The following is a 16,309-nucleotide window of genomic DNA, read 5'->3' as shown; positions in this document are numbered from 1 at the left end:
TTCTGATTAAGGCTGAGCATGGTGGCTTATGTCTATAATCCCAGCACTTTGGGAGACTGAGACAGGAGGCTCACTTGAGCCCAGGAGTTCAAGACCAGCCTGGGAAACACAGCAAAACCCTGTCTCTACAAATAATACAAAAATTAGCTGGGTGTAGTGGCATTCACTTGTAGTCCCAGCTACCTGGGGTGCGGGGGTGCTGAGGTGGGAGGATTGTTTGAGTCCAGGAGGTGAGGCTGCAGTAAGCTGTGATTGTGCCACTGCACTGCAGCCTGGGTGAGAGAGCTAGACCTTGTCTCAAAAAAAGAAAAAAAATTTTTTCTGATAAAATTAAAGCCACTTTTATATAGTTGACTGGTTTACTCTATGTATCTCTGTTTGTAGAGACAATTACTACCATAAAGTTTTAAAAATAGTTCCTGTCCATTATTTAATTATACTTTTAATACTAATACATATATCTATAAATAAATTATTGATTTTTAAAATATAAATAAAGTTCTCTTAAATCATTTCACAGGAGTTGCTACAGCAGCATGGAAAGCTTTTTAAATATTATTATATTCTCAAAGCTGTACTATGAGTCGGGGGTAAAGAAAAAAGCCCAAAAAATTTTCCAATTCTCAAATTATAGCTTTTACGGCAGGAAAGCATTAGAATACACCTCCACCTGTAACATAAAGCAAGCAAACCACCAGATATCTCCAACTAGGATCTTAAGATTCCCTCTAAATTGTTCTCTAGAAAAACCATTTGTGCCTTTAATCTGCCTTTAAAATTTTTATTTATTTATCTTGAGACAAGGTCTCACTCTGTTGCCCAGGCTGGAGTACAGTGGCACAATCACAGCTCACTGCAGCCTCAACCTCCAAGGCTCAAGTGATCCTCTTACCTCAGCCTCCCAAGTAGTTGGGACTACAGACATGCACCACCACAATCAGCTAATTTTCTGTATTTCTTGTAGAGATGGGGTCTCTATATGTTGCCCAGGCCGGTCTTGAACTCCTGGGCTGAAGTGAGCCTCCCACCTTGGCCTCCCAAACTGCTGGGATTACAGGCATGAGCCTTGTGCTCGGCCTTAATCTGCTTTTTAAACAGGAACACAGAACAAAAAAGATTGTTTGCAAATAAACATTTGAAAGAATATAGCAACAGCTGATCAGGGTCCAGGCATTGAAACAAAGCAATGATTGTAGAAGACAATACAAACAACTCTGGAGCAAGAAACTCAAAAGCAGAGACTTTGCAGTAATGTGTATGCTGGTTATTTCCATTGACCTAAAAGCTCTACCTGAAACAAATATAAACTAGGAGGATCTTTTTAACTTATTACCTGAACAGAAAGAAGTCACTGCCACCAACAACACTGTGCAATTTTATTAACCATTCAAGTCCAGTAGCATCTGGTAAAATTAGGACAGAATTGGGATTAAAAAATGAACAAATATTCCGTATCAAACAGTTCAAAAGAAGCCACTACATACTCTTTTCACAAATATGTTTCACAAAGCCAGTACAGTACTAGCCATTAACCCAAGTGTACTGAAGTAGCAAAGATGCAACAAGAAAAATAGCTATGTTAGAAAGACCAACATTTTAGAAAAAGAGTAAAACTCTTTCAGTTTCTTCCCTTTAGCTCCTAAAACAACATTGTACAGTCTGGATTTACCTATCTAGTCCTACATCAGCTTCTAGAATATTTGTCAGGAGCAAAAAATAAAATGACACTGGCCAGTATAGTCTGAATATCTAGGAAGAAGAGCGGGGAGAAAGTCAGTTCTTAGAACAAATTAGTCAGCTTCAGCCTCATCACCAGGATCTCTGGATTCTTTGCTCTTCCGCATTTCTTCAACGTGCTTATCTTTCTCTGCAAACACTCCAGTGTGGTAGTCATTTGCGCCTTCCTGTTCTCTTTGTTAGCTTCCATTTTGTGGGTCAGTTTCTCTTCTGCTATTTCACTGAAGCTGTTCTTTTATTGATTTCTGAAGCACTTCTTTCTCCCGCTCTCATTTTTCAGCAAGCTGCTTCAAGACCTCAGCTTCGCAGGGCTTGTGTCTTTCTTCTGAAGCTTCTGATTTATTCTGAATTTCCTCCAGGGAAAGATCTTTCTTCTTTGGAGGGGAAATAAGGAACTCTGGGATGGATTCTTTTGATGGTATCTGAGAATCAGCTCAAAAGCCTAGCCTGAGGCACACTTCTCCAGTGCTTTCACCTGGATATCAGAAGTAGCCATGATGAATGAAAGACAAGAGACTGGCAGTGTATTCTACAAAATCCACTGGGATAAGGAAAACTCTGCTAGATCTGAGCCACCTGACCACACTCTGAGCTGTTTTCTGTATTTATAAAATGTAAGAGTAGTTTATTAAGTTTCCTAACGTGACTAAATTTGACTAAACTACATGACAGGTTTCCTTTTTGTAAGACTGGTGTTAGTTGCAAATTCATGATATTTTCTTGTGGAATATTCCTTTTATCATTAAGTAATGTCTCTCTTTATCCGTATTCATGTTTTTCACTTTAGAGACTATTCTGTTTGATTTCAGTATTGCTCCATCGTTTTTCCATGGTTTCTTTTGCTCAACATTATGTTTGTGAAATTTATCTGTATCGTTACATGTAGCTATAGATTATTCATTTCCATTTTCACGTTGTTCATGTCCATTTTCACTAACGTATAATAATCTGTTGTTTGACCAATTTATTCTACAGTGAATATACAGTTGGGTCGTTTGTAACTCTTTATTATTATGAATATCAATATGAATATTCTTAGACATGTCTTTTGGTACACACGTATCTGTGTTTCAACTGAGTGTATATATCTAGTAGTGGAACTGCTGGCTCATAGGGTAGGCATATGTTTAGCTTAATGCCAGTTTTTCAAAGTGGTTGTACCCAATCACAATCCTACCATTGGTGAATGAGCATTCTTGTGGTCCATATCCTTGCCAACACTTGGCATTGTTAATCTTTTAAATTTTAGTCATTTTAGTGGGTATATAATAGCAATGCAATGTGGCATTAAATTGCAATCTCTGATTAATATGGGTACACATTCATCTTTTTATTGTCTGGTTGGATATCCTCTTTTGTGGAGTATCTACTCAAGTATTTTGCCCTCTTTCATTTTGGGTTAATTATCTTTCTTACTGATATATAGGAATTCCTGTTATATGCTGGATATGAACCTTCTGTTTGTTATATACGTTGCAAATATATTCCCCCATTCCGTGGATTGCCTTTCCACTTTCTTAATCATGTCTTTTGCTGAAGAGAAGTACATTCTAATACAGTCCAATTTATCAGTGTTTTCCATTACAGCAGGTGATTTTTTGTCCTGTTCATAAACTTTCCCTGTCCTAAGTTCATGAAGATATTCTCCTATGTTTTCTTCTACAAGAATTCACTAAGTTTATTGTTTCACCTTTCCTTTTTGACTTACAAACCACCAGGAACTGATTTTTTTTTTTTTTTTTTACATTTTTATTTAAGTTCCGGGATATACACCTAGGTATTAAGCCCCACATGCATTGTTTATTTGTCCTGATGCTATCCTTTCCCTTGCTCCCCCCAACCACAGGCCCCAGTGTGTGTTGTTCCCCTCCCTGTGTCCATGTGTTCTCATCATTCAGCTCCACTTATGACATGCGGTGTTTGGTTTTCTGTTCCTGTGTTAGTTTGCTGAGGATGATGTCTTCCAGCTTTATCCATGTCCCTGCAAAGGACGTGATTTCATTTCTTTTTATGGCTGCATAGTATTCCATGGTTTATATGTACCACACTTTCTTTATCCAGTCTATCATTGATGAGCATTTGAGTTGGTTCCATGTCTTTGCTATTGTGAATAGTGCTGCAATAAACATATGTGTGCAATAAGCAAACATTCATTGTAATAGAATCATTTATATTCCTTTGGGTATATACCCAGTAATGGGATTGCTGGGTCAAATGGTATTCCTGGATAAACACATTCGTTATGAAGAAAGATTAAATAAATTCTTCTCTAGTGTCAAGTTACTTTAAACTTGTTTTAATTCAAGACTCTTCCGTGGTGCCTTCTAATCTGTCTACAGACAGTCTAATTTAATTCAGTCTTATTTAATTCACAAGAGGCAGTATCAGAAACTGGGATTTCTTGGTAACTAAGATTTATAGTTAACTTTTTTTTTTTTAATTTTACTTTAAGTTCTGAGATACATGTGCAGAACATTCAGGTTTGTAACATAGGTATACATGTGCCATGGTGGTTTTCTGCCCCTATCAACCTGTCATCTAGGTTTTAAGCCCTGCATGCACTAGGTATTTGTCCTAATGCTCTCCCTCCCCTTGTCCCCAACCCCCTGACAGGCCCCGGTGTGTGATGTTCCCCTCCCTGTGTCCATGTGTTCTCATTGTTCAACCTGAATTTGAATGTTGGCCTGTCTTGCTAGGTTGGGGAAGTTCTCCTGCATAATATCCTGAAGTGTGTTTTCCAACGTGGTTCCATTCTCTCAATCACTTTCAGGTACACCAATCAATCGTAGGTTTGGTCTTTTCACATAGTCCCATATTTCTTGGAGGCTTTGTTCGTTTTCATTCCTTTTTCTCTAATCTTGTCTTCGCCTCTTATTTCAGTAAGTTGATCTTCAATCTCTGCTATCCTTTCTTCTGCTTGATCAATTTGGCTATTGATATTGTATATGCTTCATGAAGTTCTCATGCTGTGTTTTTCAGCTCCATCAGGTCATTTATGTTCTTCTCTAAACTGGTTATTCTAGTTAGCAGTTCCTGTAACCTTTTATCAAGGTTCTTAGCTTCCTTGTGTTGGGTTAGAACATGCTTCTTTAGCTTGGAGAGTTTGTTATTACCAACCTTCTGAAGCCTACTTCTGTCAACTCGTCAAACTCATTCTCTGTCCAGTTTTGTTCCCTTGCTGGCAAGGAGTTGTGTTCCTCTGGAGAATGGCGTTCTGGTTTTTGGAATTTTCAGGCTTTCTGCTCTAGTTTCTCCCCATCTTTGTGGTTTTATCTACCTTTGGTCTTTGATGTTGGTGACCTATGGATGGGGTTTTGGTGTGGATGTCCTTTTTGTTAATGTTGATGCTATTCCTTTCTGTTTGTTAGTTTTCCTTCTAACAGACAGGCCCCTCAGCTGCAGGTCTGTTGGAGTTTACTGGAGGTCCACTCCAGACCCTGTTTGCCTGGGTCTATAGACCTGTCTGCTGCCTTTTGTTCAGATATGCCCTGCCCCAGAGGTGGAATCTAGAGAGGCAGTAGGCCTTGCTGAGCTGTAGTGGGCTCCGCCCAGTGTGAGCTTCCTTGCCACTTTGTTTACACTGTGAGCATAGAACCGCCTACTCAAGCCTCAGCAATGGCAGACGCCCCTCCCCCCGCCAAGCTCCCACATCCCAGGTCAATCTCAGACTGCTGTGCTAGCAGCGAGCAAGGCTCCATGGGTATGGGACCTGCCAAGCCAGGCACAGGAGGCAGTCTCCTGGTCTGCCGATTGGGAAGACCGTGGGAAAAGCGCAGTATTTGGGCAGGAGTGTACCGTTCCTCCAGGTACAGTCACTCAGAGCTTCCCTTGACTAGGAAAGGGAAATCCCCCGACCCCTTGCACCCAGGTGAGGCGACGCCCTGCCCTGCTTCAGCTCGCCCTCTGTGGGCTGCAGTCACTGTTCAACCAGTCCCAGTGAGATGAACCAGGTACCTCAGTTGGAAATGCAGAAATCGCCCATCTTCTGCGTCAATCTTGCTGGGAGCTGCAGACTGGAGCTGTTCCCATTTAGCCATCTTGGAAGTGACCTCCCAATTTCTTTTTAATGATATAAAATCTTTCCTAAGCATCACTAGGATCAGAAAAGCAAAATTTTCAGAAATTTCAAAAATGTAGAGAAAAGGTTAGACATTTTGTTAGGGAAGTAAAAATATATACCATTATACACATATAAAATTATATTTGTTCTGGAATATACAATATGTTATTTGTATTGCTCACTGTAGATCTAGTGATTGTAAGAACTTATGTAGCATTTTATCAAGCCTCCCTATCTCTTTAGAGACTTCAAATACTTCAGAAAGGTATGGAGAACATCAAATGTTGGTCAAGATGGTAGTCAACAGGAACTCTCAAACACTGAGAGTAGGCATGTAATTTGGTACAAGCATCTGGGAAAACTGTTTGGCCTTATCTAGTAAAGCTAAAGATGTATAGATCCTAAGATCTAGCAATTCCAGTTGGAGGTATCAACCCTGGAAAACCTTGCACTTTTGAGTCAGAAGATGTAGACAACAAAACTCACAGCAGCATTGTTTGTAACAGAGAGAACTAAAAACAACTCAAATTACCATCCACAGTAAATAGAATGAATTACAATATAGTTATACAATGGAACCTTTTGTTTGTGCAATTTATTCAAGTGGTTGCATGCGGCCACAGTTCATTTCGTTCTCAATATATGTTATAATATATAGATGATACATGTATGTGTGTATACATATATTTCATTGTGTGAATATACTACATTTAATTTTTCCATTCCGTTGTCATTTGACATTGTCAACATACATTGCTTTACTTCTTTTTTCTTTTAAAAAGTTGAGATGAAAGATAATATGAAATTAATCATTTTACAGTGTGCACTTCAGTGGCATTTTGTACATTTACAATGTTGTGCAACTACCACCTGTATCTAGTTCTAAAACATTTTCACCAGCCCAAAAGAAAACTTATCTCTATTAAGAAGTCAGTCCCTGCCGGGTGTGGTGGCTCCCACCTGTAATCCCAGTACTTTGGGAAGCTGAGGCAGGTGGATCATCTGAGGTCAGGAGTTCGAGACCAGCCTGACCAACATGGTATAACCCCATCTCTACCAAAAATACAAAATTAGCCGGGTGTGGTGGCAGGTGCCTGTAATCCCAGCTACTTGGGAGGCTGAGGCAGGAAAATCGCTTGAACCATGGAGGAAGAGGTTTCAGTGAGCTGAGATCGTGCCACTGCACTCCAGCCTGGACAACATGAGTGAAACTCTGTCTCAAAAAAAAAAAAAAAAAGTCAATCCCCATTCCTCCTTTTTCTCACAAATACCAATTATGGGTTGTAATACCTCAGAACTACCAATTTGCTTCCTGTCACTATTGATTTATCTGGATTTATACAATATGTGGCCTCTGTGTCTGGCTGCCTTCAATTAGCATCATGTTTTCAAGGTTTATCCACATTGTAGTATGTATCAGTATTTCATTCCTTTTTACAGCTGAATAACATTCAACTATACAAATATACCACATTTTGTTTATTGATTCATCAATTGATGGACATCTGTCTGGGTTTTTCTACCTTTGGCTAATGTGAATAATGCTGCTATGAACATTCATGTACAAGTATTTGAGTACCCAGTTTCAATTCAATTGTGTATAGACTTAGAAGTCAAATTGTAGCAGAATTGTAGGCCAAGTGTAGTGGCTCATATCTATAATCCCAGCACTTTGGAAGCCAACGTGGGAATATCTCTTGAGTCCAGGAGTTTGAGACCAGCCTCATTTATTTGGTTGAGCCACAGGTGAGCAGTCTCTCAAAACAAAAGTGAATGCAGAGCCTTGCCTAACAGTGCAAAGCCAGCTGCTTATATATCTGGCTCCTGCGACAGTCTGATTTGATTGGTGAGGATGATGGGGTGCTGGGCATATGGGTGGCCGAAATTATCAAGGACCATGGAGTAAAATGTAGCGGTTTCCACTGGGGCAGAAAAAGAAGGACTTCCGGGTTTGGATGCTCAATGGGAGGTACCCAGGGGAGGAAGCTGGGTATCTGATGCTCAGGTATCAATACTAGGGTGGCATCAATACAGGAGTGGACAGCAAGAGGGAAATATCATCCTCAACACCCTCAGCATTCCCTGTGAGCCAACCTCCCTGCCACTCTGCATTCCCCACACTTCCAGCTGGTGAACAGCAGTCTCCTGTTGGCTGTTGCTATAATTCATAACTTGGGCACACATTAAGCTCCTTGGTCTCTGATCCCTTAGGGGAAAAAGGCAACCAAATGCAACTGATGGGGTCTGGGTAAAGTCTTCAGTGGGGAAGAGAGGCTAAAGTGACACTGCAGGTGGAGCCTACAAAGTTTGCCAATATCTGCCTTAGTCAACAAACAACACGTCCTTGGTCAAGGCATATTATATTTTTACTGACTCTTGGGCTGTTGACAATGTTACCTGGTCTGCCACTTGGAAGAAAACACACTAGTGGATTATAGACACTCCTCTTTAGGACTGTGAACTGTGAAAACAAATCACAGCAGAGAATCAGACAGATGTCCATGGTAATGGCTCATTCTCTAATGGAATAGACTGCAATGATGCTGCTAATCAAGTATACACCATCCAGACTGCTGCCACTGCTGCCAGGATCAGCAGTCTGCACGCTGTAACAACACACTGCACATAGCAACATTATCTGCCATCATGGCCTAGGAACAGAGTAAAGATTACATGTATCTGACGCTACCATTGCATGCTGGTCTTGTGCTTCCTTTCAAAAGTCAGCCTGTTTTGTCTCAGTGAAATAGACCGTATTTTATGGTGTGTGGTCCCTCTTACTTCTGACAAGTTGACTATATCAGGCCTTTGACACACACACACACACACACACACACCTGGGGCTATTGTTAATGTGTTACAGTTGTTGACATTTTTTCGGGTTATGGTTTCATTGTTCCAGTCTGTTCAACCAACTCCAGTCACACTGATCAAAATGTGTTATGTTTTTGGTTTTCCAGACCACTTTCACTCTGACAATGATATGTCTTTTACTGCGCAGAGGTTGCTCAACAATGAGCCAATAAGTCAAGGTATTCAACAGATATTTCACACCCCTTATCATCCTTAGGGTGTTGGCTCCAACAAGAAGTAAAACGGACTTTTAAAAAATCCACTAAAAGAAATTTCTGACTCTACCTCCTTCACACTCTCCTGGTCCATGCATCTTAGTAAGGTAGTTTGGTCACAAAAAAGGCACCCTGAAGGGGTTCATAGTCTCCTAGCCACCTCCTATATAATGATCAGGATGAAAAGGGGAGGGTTCGCTAGACTTAGTCTGAAATTCTGGGATTCCACTCTGACAATTCCTGGGCATGATATGCAGCTTTCTTTCTCCAAACAATGACTCCAAGTCAGCCTGGTTGGTACACTCTCTGGGTGGCAGTCTGGCAAAAGGGAACTTAGGAAATTCAAACTTAATTCTGGTTCAGCCACCTGGATTCTCTTGTTGTACTGAAACCTGGATCAGGGGTCAGCAAACTATGACCTGTGGGACAAACGTAGCCAGCTGCTAGTTTTCAGAAATCAAGTTTTACGCCTGGCACGGTGGCTCACACCTGTAATCCCAGAACTTTGGGAGGCTGAGGCAAGCAGATCACCTGAAGTCAGGAGCTCAAGACCAGGCTGGCCAAGCTGGTGAGACCCTGTCTCTACTAAAAATACAAAAAATTAGCCAGGTGTGGTAGTACATGCCTGTAATCCCAGCTACTTGGGAGGCTGAGGCAGGAGAATCACTTGAACCTGGGAGGCAGAGGTTGCAGTGAGCTGAGATCGGGCCACTGCACTCCAGCCTGGGCAACAGAGTGAGACCTCGTCTCAAAAAACAAGAAAGAAATCAAATTTTATTGGAACACTGCCTTTGACTGACACACACACAAACACACACCCACACACACACCACCCCTGGGGCTATTGTTAATGTGTTACAGTTGTTGACATTTTTTCAGGTTATGGTTTCATGGTTTCAGTCTGATCAACCAACTCCAGCCACACTGATCAAAGTGTGTTATGTTTTTGGTTTTCCAGACCACTGCGATCTCGGCTCACTGCAAGCTCCGCCTCCTGGGTTCACACCATTCTCCTGCCTCAGCCTCCTGAGTAGCTGGGACTACAGGCGCCCGCCACTATGCCCGGCTAATTTTTTGTATTTTTAGTAGAGACAGGGTTTCACCATGTTAGCCAGGATGGTCTCGATCTCCTGACCTCGTGATCCACCCGCCTCGGCCTCCCAAAGCAGACCACTTTCACTCTGACAATGATAGGTCTTTTACTGCAAAGGTTGCTCAACAATGAGCCGATAGTCAAGGTATTCAACAGATGTTTCACACCCCTTATCATCCTCAGGCTGCTGCCATTTCTTTATGTGTTGTCTGTGGCTGCTTGTGTTCTACAATGGCAGAGCTGAGTAACTGTGTCAGAGGGTGTGTAGCCTACAAAGCTGAAAATATTACTATCTGGCCCTTCACAGAAAGGTTACCAACTCCTGCCCTAGATAACAAAGATAACTACCACTTGGTTGAGGATACTGCTCACCAAGTACCCCTACAGTGACCCACACCAGTCAAGCAAGGAAACAAGGTAAGTCTGTGTAAACTTTATAAAAATGCTCTTGTTCCTCTTGCACATGACCTCTGTGAGTAGGGGATTAGAGAAAAGTAAAGCATTTGAAGTGACTGACAATCACTCCTGTTATATAGCAGATCCCCTTTATCCATGGGAAAAACATTCTAAGACTCCCTGTGGACACCTGAAATCATGGATAGTACTGAATCCTAAATCCTATATATATACCCTGCATTTACTATGCAGACATACCTGTGGTAAAGTTTAATATATAAATTAGGCACAGTAAGAGATGAACAACAACAACAATAAAATAGAACAGTTATAACAACATCTACAGGGATTGGGTGGAAAAATAAAAAATACATGTAACAATATGCCAGCATCAGTACTCTTGTGCTCTGGTGCAATTGTTAAGTAATATCAGGGTTATGTGAATGCAGTAGCCCTGCGACAATAGCTCTGATAACCAAGAAGGCTACTAAATGGACAGCATGGATATGCTGAACGAAGGCAGAATTCACATCCTGGGCAGACAGGGCAGGGTGGCATGAGATTTCATCATGCTACTCAAAATGGTGCATAATTTAAAATTTATGAATTGTTTCTTCCTAGAATTTTCCATTTAACATATATATATATATTTTTTACCATGGTTGACTGCAGGTACCTGAAACTGCCGAAACAAAACAGCACATAAGGAGAGACTACTGTATTTTGCTTTATGCAAGATTTCAGGTATATTTCAATATGTTACCTTTTTCCTACAACATGGCTCTCTGCCCCCCACCGCCACCTTTTTCTCCCAGTCTCTTTCATCTTAGCCCTTTAGTATGCTCTTCTCTGAGCTCAGCAGTGCAGAGGCTGTACCATGTGTTTCCCAAAGTAAATGGTTTCCTCTTTCTGCTCCAGTTCCCTCCAGCTGCAATAGCAGGGAGTTGGGACAGAAACAAATCAAATAGTTCTTAAAATTCTGGGAGGACTATTGAATGGCCACAAAGCCCATCCAGAAACCCTGCTGGTCAAACAAATTGATTAAATTTGTCAAATCATGTATTACATTTACTACAGCAAGGGAGATCATCTTGACAGGGTTTTGGTAGCATTTCAATAGAGGAATGTTAGGCAAAAGTATACCTAAGTTTCTGGGATATAAACGCCACCAGTTTAAGTGGGTGCTTCTCCCCCCACAGTGGTGCATGGGTAAGGATTAGGCAAAGTTTGTGACTTAGTTTAAAACAGATGGACACAAAAAGCCAGCCTTGATGAGCAATCTGTCCAGATAAACATAATGTTGGTCCTAAAAATCAAAATGTTTGTCCTGATAGCTGTTTATTTAGATAAACTGATTTGCAAAAATTTCCTAGAGCAAAAAGTTAGGTTGACATAAGTGGTGTTGATTCTCAGGCCCCACAGTTGGCACAGGCAGTCTCATTTCTCAAGACAAAATGAAAAGAAGTCAGCTAAAACTTATAATCTTTAAAAGCTGTAAAACAATTGGGGAGATGGGTGGATATCCCAACCAATATTAGTTGCTCTACGTTTTATACTTAAAAGAAACAACCTATTACTATTTGGCCAAATCATCATATGGTGAATTGATCTAACAAATAAAAGAGTTTTGGCAACATGGACTGCTTCTAATGTAAGTGTTACATAAAATTTTGTCCTTGACTTTCTTTTTTTCTCTCTATGGCCCTCTTTTAAACTTAACCATGGCTTCCTATCATCTACAAAGTTATACCCCCAATCTTAGTTTCAATCCTTGATCTCTCTTCATTTTATTTGTGTATTTATGTATTTATTTATTTAGAGACGGAGTCTCACTCTGTTGCCCAGGCTGGAGTGCAGTAGCACCATCTTGGCTCACTCCAAGCTCCGCCTCCTGGGTTCAAGCAATTCTCCTGCCTCAGCCTCCCAAGTAGCTGGGAATACACGTGTGCACCACCATGCCCAGTTAATTTTTTTTGTATTTTTGGTAGAGACAGGGTTTCACCATGTTGGCTAGGCTGGTCTCGAACTCCTGACCTCAAGTGATTCACCTGCCTCGGCCTCCCAAAGTGTTGGGATTACAGGCATGAGCCACTGCGCCCAGCCTAATCCTTGATCTTTCTTTCAGATTCAAAATTATATTCTAACTGCCTGCTTGATATTTCTACTGGATATTCTGATTCATTTTCCCCATAAGACACTTCTTCCTCCATAATAGTCTAATCACCATTCTACCTGTCAACGAAGCTAAAACTAAAAGAGTAATTTCTTTTTTTGGGGGGGGGGGGACGGAGTTTCGCTCTTGTTGCCCAAACTGGAGTGCAATGGTGCAAGCTCGGCTCACCGCAACCTCTGCCTCCCAGGTTCAAGCGATTCTCCCACCTCAGCCTCCCAAGGAGCTGGGATTACTTACAGGCATGCACCACCACGGCCGGCTAATTTTGTATTTTTAGTAGAGAGAGGGTTTCTCCATGTTGGTCAGACTAGTCTCGAACTCCCCACCTCAGGTGATCCACCTGCCTCAGCCTTCCAAAGTGCTGGGGTTACAGGCGTGAGCCACGGCCCCCAGCTAAAAGAGTAATTTCTAATTCTTCTCTTTCCTTGGTCCCTCTATTCAAAACTATTCATGTCCCAGATCCAAAGGATTCTCTAAAGCAGTGTTAAAGTGCTGGTCAGTGAGGAGATAAGGAGTTTATGCAAGAACATAAACCAAGCCCTGTTTCCTTCATGGAGAAAGCCTCATCAGCTGGACTAAATAATGTGCTTAGTGACACAGTTAATTACTAGTCTGGCTCAAGCTTCTTACTTTGTTACAAACCAGAAATAGCTTGCTGACCAACTGCCAGTCTCAGACTGTACCTTGTCCCAGAAGGGTACAAAATTAGGTTCTAAGGGCAAATATGGACCTTTACCTAGGGACCACACTCTAGCATGACAATGAAGATCATGTAGTCATCCCTGTCTTAGCCCCAAGTTCTGAAGAATTTTTCTTAACATTGTTAGTCTGTTTCCTCTTTTTTTCACTAAGCACTGTGTTTTAAAATTCTATCCAAATGAATCTACCCTTTGCTTTTCTTTCATTTATTTATCTATTTATTTATTTATTTTGAGACCAGGTTATGAGATTGGCTAACTTTTTATTTTTGGTAGAGACATAGTTTTGCCATGTTGCCTAGGCTGGTCTCCAACTCCTGGCCTCAAGCAATCCACCCTCCTCAGGGTCCCAAAATGTTGGGATTACAGGTGTGAGCCACCATGCCTGGCCTACCCTTTGCTTTTCTAACAGCTGCATAATATTCCATGGTAACTCTCCCATTCCAGCTCCATGCCACCAGAAATAATTCTGCAAAGAACATCTTCACGTGTCTCCTGGTTTGGGCTCTTCACCTCTTAAGATTTTGTAACAGTCTTCTAAGTGTCTCCCTATTTCCAACTTCTGCCTAATTCAAATCTCTCTCTGCTCACGGTACAGTTCTAAAACCTTTGATAGCTCCCCATGACTAAAAGAGGAAATGCTCTTACTTCATCCTGGTTCCTAAGATTCTATTCCCAATGACTTGGCTTTATGTCTCACTACTGTGCTATTCATATTGTATCTTCCATTCACATTGGAGCGCTACTTTCTGGTCTTCTCTCATATTTCTACCTTTCCTGCCTGTCAAACCTTTACTCTTTTTATTTCACTCTCTCCGATACATTTCCTCCCATTTGCAACCGTCAGATACTACCAATGTTCAAAAATAACCCCCTTGACAAAGCTTTCTCCTATTCTTTTCCTTATTAGAAATTTCAAAAGTTTGTTACTCTCCCGCTTGTGATATTATTCTACATATATTATAGTTATTTATTTTATTTTTTTGAGACAGTCTCGCTCTGTCGCCTAGGCTGGAGTGCAGTGGCGCGATCTCAGCTCACTGCAACCTCTGCCTCCTGGGTTGAGGCGATTCTCCTGCCTCAGCCTCCAGAGTAGCTGGGCTACCGGCGCCACTACTACTCCTGGCTAATTTTTGTATTTTTAGTACATGCCGCGGTTTTGCCATGCTGGCTAGGCTGGTCTCCAACTCTCCTGATCTCAAGTGCCTCGGCCTCCCAAAGTGCTGGGATTACAGGCGTGAACCACCGTGCCCAGCTAATTTTTGTATCTTTAGTAGAGGCGGGGTTTCGCCACGTTGCCCAGGCTGGTCTCGAACTCCTGAGCTCAAGCAGTTCTCCCACCTCGGCCTCCCAAGTTTAATGTAAAATATCAGATGCCATTGTTTCAGAAAGCCTTCAGTAGATTAAGGAGATTGTTCTCCTTATCCTTAAGATGTCTATTTTTTACATGGCAATATTAACGGACTGAAAGCTCCTGGAGAGACGCAATTGCCCTTGTAACTTCCATTTCCGTACAATTTCTGGTAGGAAATAATAATAACAATAACACTTAGTGGTGTTTATTATTTGCTGGGCATCCTTATAAGGGTTTTACATGTTTTAAATTTATCCCTCAGGACAACTCCATGTGATGGGTGCTATTATCACAAAAATTTTATAGATAAAGAACCTAGGCACAGGGAGAGGTTACGTTACCGGTCCATGGTCACGTGGCTGGTGAATGGCAGAGCCGGGGGCTGAACCCAGCAATCTCAGCCAGGGATCCGTGGTCTTAACCACTTTGTTACCTTTATCCCAGGGTCTGTCAATGTTTATTCCAGTTACAGGGGTGGAATTCTGCTAGAAGCTTTTGAGAACCTCATCTAGCGTTGTGTTTTTTTCTACCAAGGCTTTTAGCTGCTAAGAGAGAGGCCACTGCCAGTAACAGCCGGGGCGCCGAGCTGTCAAGGCTGACTGAGGAATGGACGCTCATCGCGCAGCGGAGTGTTGGAGGGGCAAGCCCGCCAAGAGACCCACTTTGCACAACTGTCCTCAGCCAGGAAACGACAGATCAGGAACCCAGGGACAGAAACACACGCGGGGCCTCTTCAGAGATCGGGGGGGGGGGGGGGAAAGGGGCGGGGAGGAAGAGCAGCGCAGGGCCTGGCCGTTTGGAGGAGGTGCTGGGGCGGCGCGAAGGGAGGCGGGACAGGGTAGACTCACAGATCCAGGAGCTGACTGACCCGCCGTGGGCGAGGCATCGCTGCAGCGTCTGAAGCCTCTTCCGCGGTCCCAGGGCCTCCAGAACCCAGCCAGGGACCGTCCGCCAACTCCCGCCCACCGCGCGACGCGTAGGTTTTTGTGACGTCACACGGATTTTTCCGGTGACCGGGGCGTGGCCACGCTTCGGACTCCACAAGGAAAGAAGAGAGCCCCCTTTGGGGCGGAGCCACTGAGGGCTGCGCGGAAGAGGCTGGGTGTGATAAACTATAAAGAGGCCCTAAACTCGGATGCAACGTGACGGGAGTTGTAGTTCTTTCACCTGGCGGGCGTCTGCTCCGGTTCAGCTGCAGGAGGTTTCTTGGGAGTTCAGCCCAGCGCGCAGCCCCGCCGCGACGCCGCGAGCCGAGAACTCTCCTGGGGCGAAGGGAGCGCTGAGAAGTCGCTACTCTTACTAAAAGGATGCGTTGGATGCTGGGCCATATCCTTGGCGATGCACACTGGAGACCCGCTCGGATACGGACTCCATTAACATCAAACGGAGCGTGTTAGAGGATCCGAGTTTACTGAGCACTTTCTAGGAAGCGTGCACTGAGCTACGTGCTTTCTAGGCCTTAGTTCAATACTTAACCATATTCATTATAATCCGGTGAAATCGTAATTATTTAGCCTTATTTTACAGATGAGGACACTGCGTACCAACAAGTAACCTCACTAAGAATTTCGTCATGGAGGAGAAGGGAACCTGTATTCAAATTAGGAAGGATCCTGAAGAAAGGGCACCTTTAGGTGGAATTTTGTCTTTGGTTCTGCTGCAGAGTACTTGCTGCTTTTTAGTGCTCCCTCCACCCCCCTCATTCTTCCTTGTAGATTAGTCTGTTGTTT

General features: G+C 42.6%; 1 protein-coding gene and 1 pseudogene across 6 annotated transcripts in view; both read right to left on the bottom strand.

Annotated features, from left to right (window-relative positions):
* Positions 1-15,805, bottom strand: part of AMN1 (antagonist of mitotic exit network 1 homolog) — a 58,215-nt gene extending 42,410 nt beyond the window's left edge. Inside the window, exons 1-3 of one of the 6 annotated variants that reach the window (XM_063786754.1) lie at positions 15,428-15,577; positions 5,692-5,830; positions 1,334-1,403 (exon numbers count right to left, since the gene is read on the bottom strand). Coding sequence is in view for 3 of the 6 variants with exons in the window: in XM_054664378.2 (XP_054520353.1) it covers positions 5,692-5,828 (137 nt within the window). In the remaining 3 variants the exon portion in view is untranslated. Of the gene's footprint in view, positions 1-1,333; positions 1,404-5,691; positions 5,831-15,427 lie in introns of all 6 variants that reach the window. The other 5 variants (XM_063786755.1, XM_054664378.2, XM_054664379.2 and 2 more) reach the window with 5 other exon arrangements.
* On the bottom strand, positions 1,698-2,342 carry LOC134807571 (stathmin-like; annotated as a pseudogene).
* Positions 15,806-16,309: the final 504 nt, after the last annotated feature.

Source organism: Pan troglodytes, chromosome 10 (assembly GCF_028858775.2).
Source record: "Pan troglodytes isolate AG18354 chromosome 10, NHGRI_mPanTro3-v2.0_pri, whole genome shotgun sequence".
Classification (NCBI taxonomy): Eukaryota; Metazoa; Chordata; class Mammalia; order Primates; family Hominidae; genus Pan; species Pan troglodytes.
The sequence above is the reverse complement of the archived record's forward strand: the minus strand, read 5'-3'. Positions and strand labels throughout refer to the sequence as shown.